A 1609-nucleotide genomic window follows, 5' to 3' on the forward strand; every position below is an offset into this window, starting at 1 on the left:
AGGTTGTGCTGGCTTGGCAACGTGTTGCGTATGCCAGTCGACCGACTTCCTTGAAGAGCTATTTTTGCACAACCACGTGAAGGGTGGAAGAGAGCCCGAGGCGGTCAAACAATGACTTGGCAGCGAAGTGTGAAAGTCATTACCAGCAAACTTAGCTGTGCTAGTCACTGTCGTCTTCCTGGATGGGGACCCCGAGACGGGCACATCAACGGCTAGAGACATTGTCAGATATGGCCCAGTTGCGCCCTCAATGGCGCTCGTGCATCCAAGCTATTGCCTTTAATGCATAGCTCCTTTTCCACCCCCCACCCCACTTGACAGCCCACTGACAGTGCTGGATTTGTGCACCAATTTATCAGCTCCCGCCTGCAACGCGCAGCTACCTACCCCTCCCCCCAACCCATCAGTGAATGAAACTGCGGCAGCTACAACCACTGTACGACGAGTACGCGGTTATTACAGCTGACAATGATGACGGTCAAGTGACACGTGTGCTACTGTGGCGAAAATATATTGATATTACAGATGATATGAAGAATTAATGACATAAACTCTGTCCTGGATCCTGTCGGAGATGGCTTAATATGAATGCCAATTGCACTTGTTATCGGCAGACTGTCCCTTGCCTGCAATGAAGGCTCGAATGGGAAAAAATCCTCACTGTTTTTTTAACCCTGCGAATTGGTACTTTTTTAAACCCCTTACGTTGAATTCATTTCAACGCTCTTACTGCAAAAACCTCCACATCCAAAACACCATTTTCCGTTTTTGTTACCTGTACTTAGGTGAACATTGTGAACTAGATGTGGATGAATGTGCTCCATCCAAGGAACCTGGATTATGCTTGAACGGCGCTCAGTGTGTCAACACCTACGGATCTTATTACTGTCGTTGCCCCTCAGGATTTTATGGAAGGCATTGTGAACACATGATCGACCCATGTACCTACAACCGACACCCCGTCTGTCAAAATGGCGGTCAGTGCGTCTCTCATGGAATGACAACACGATGCAACTGTCCAGTCGGGTTTGCTGGGCCTATGTGTGAGGTAAGTTGCTGACGTTGGCGAGGTTTTTCTCCATTAAATGAGAATCACTTCACCCAAGCGAGTAAAATTCAGCGGATATTGGGAAATGCTCACAGCATAGTTTGGGTTCACCGAGTGGAATCGAGAAGCCATTTTCATCATGGAGAAACTGAAGTGATCCGATGACGTTGATTTTAACATGCCCCTGTTTACCACAGAGAATATCGCGCCAGTTGAGAGACTTTCAGCCGTTTGATCGGGGTTTCAGGGTGGCAAGACTGTGAGCGAGATGAGCTCATTCCGTGTTTGTTGTTCAGTTTCTAATATAAAATGTGACAAGAGACCAAGCATTCTTCTAGCGTTTGGAAAATCGGGGTTTCAAGAATAGCGAAACTGGTAGTGAACTATCCAAGCATTAGAAGCTCAATTCATCGGACATAAGCGTGGACAGAGAGTGGGAGAGATCAACACACAGACAACACAAAATCAAGTGTGCAGTCATCCTGAGACAAGCACACGATCGGCTTAGTTTGAGTCCTGGGATGTCGTGTACTTACAGCCTCTTTAAGCAGAGTGAGTGAT

The 1609-nt window shown here is 47.2% G+C and overlaps 1 protein-coding gene across 1 annotated transcript in view; it reads left to right on the forward strand.

The window, feature by feature from the left end:
* T265_15599 (hypothetical protein) overlaps window positions 1-1062 on the forward strand; it is a gene marked incomplete at both ends in the record, with an annotated part of 37804 nt that extends 36742 nt beyond the window's left edge. The window contains one exon of the mRNA XM_009178721.1: window positions 786-1062. Within this exon, the coding sequence (XP_009176985.1) occupies window positions 786-1060 (275 nt within the window). The remainder of the gene's footprint in view (window positions 1-785) is intronic.
* Window positions 1063-1609: the final 547 nt, after the last annotated feature.

This window comes from Opisthorchis viverrini (genome assembly GCF_000715545.1).
Source record: "Opisthorchis viverrini unplaced genomic scaffold opera_v5_633, whole genome shotgun sequence".
NCBI classification, from domain to species: domain Eukaryota; kingdom Metazoa; phylum Platyhelminthes; class Trematoda; order Opisthorchiida; family Opisthorchiidae; genus Opisthorchis; species Opisthorchis viverrini.